The following is a 1,115-nucleotide window of genomic DNA, read 5'->3' on the forward strand; positions in this document are numbered from 1 at the left end:
CACTAGGGCCTCCGTCTTTGCAGGAGAGTCTGTTAAGCCGATGCTCACGAGGAATGTTGCGTTGTCACAGCATCCCGGGCCCCCTGCAGTGATCTCCAGATGGCTGGAAGGCTGGTCTTGATCCCCGGACCCAGACTGCCACATCATCAGCGTAGATGGAGCACTGTGTGTGGCATCGGGTGTCTGCCGGTAGTGCGGCTGGCAGACCTGCCAGGGCTCCATTTAACAGAAACAGGCTCAGCACCGGTCCCTGCGGTTCTGAGCCGGTGGCGATGGTGGCCGGTGGCGATAGTAACGCCGGTGGCGATGGCTCGAGGGGCGCTGAGAGCCTAGCCCGCTCGTATTCGCAACGTTCTTCTCGCAAAGAAGGCAGAGACAAAGCACCTGAGGCTGCCACTGATCCCGAAGATATCTTAGAAGGCCTCGATGACAACGTGGGGCAGGCGGTAAAAGGCGCTCTGCACGTCAAGCGGCACGAGATGGGCCACGTCACCACTTTTCTTTGCATCGTCCAGTGAGGCCATGACGTCGGTGATGGAGTCGGCGGTGCAGCGGTGGCGCTTGAAGCCGGTCTGCTGCTTCGGGAAGTAGTGCACCTGCGCGGCGATCCATTTCATACGTCCCTGGACAATATTCTTCCTCACCTTACAGGCGGCAGAGGTGAGAGAAACTGTCCTGTACGAGGAGGGTGCCGCCGCAGGTTTCCGTGGCTTAAGGATTGGCGCCACCACCGCGGTCAGCCAGCTGTCCGGGAGAGCCCCAGTGCTCCAGATGGTGTTGATGTACTCCAGGAGACGATCTTGCTCTGCATCTTGCAAGTTCCGAAACATTCGGAACGTGATTCCATCGGCTTCTGGAGTGCTCCGTCGCTTGCTTTGTCCTACGGCGGCCTTCAGCTCATGCACCCGGATGGGCTCACAGCAAAGAGCGTGGATCTACTTGAGCACCGATTCCGGGTGGTGACAAGTGGGGGAGTGGGGGGCGGCACCGATGCCCAGTAGCTGGCGGAGGCAGGACCCGCCCTACCAGGGGCCGTGCGGTAAACCGGTTGTTCAGTAACTCCGCCAGAGTAGATGCGGAGATGCCTAGGGAGACAGCTGCTGAGAGCACCTTGC

The 1,115-nt window shown here is 60.2% G+C and overlaps 1 protein-coding gene across 1 annotated transcript; it reads right to left on the minus strand.

The window, feature by feature from the left end:
• Positions 1-413: 413 nt before the first annotated feature.
• LOC126522247 (uncharacterized) lies at positions 414-830 on the minus strand. The gene has a single exon (XM_050170972.1). The coding sequence runs from the start codon at positions 828-830 to the stop codon at positions 414-416; it is 417 nt and encodes a 138-aa protein (XP_050026929.1).
• Between the last annotated feature and the right edge of the window lie 285 nt (positions 831-1,115).

Source organism: Dermacentor andersoni, chromosome 6 (assembly GCF_023375885.2).
Source record: "Dermacentor andersoni chromosome 6, qqDerAnde1_hic_scaffold, whole genome shotgun sequence".
Taxonomy (NCBI): domain Eukaryota; kingdom Metazoa; phylum Arthropoda; class Arachnida; order Ixodida; family Ixodidae; genus Dermacentor; species Dermacentor andersoni.

Coding starts and splice junctions, on each gene's coding strand:
- LOC126522247 (XM_050170972.1), bottom strand. CDS start 830: ATGTTTCGGAACTTGCAAGATGCAGAGCAAGATCGTCTCCTGGAGTAC.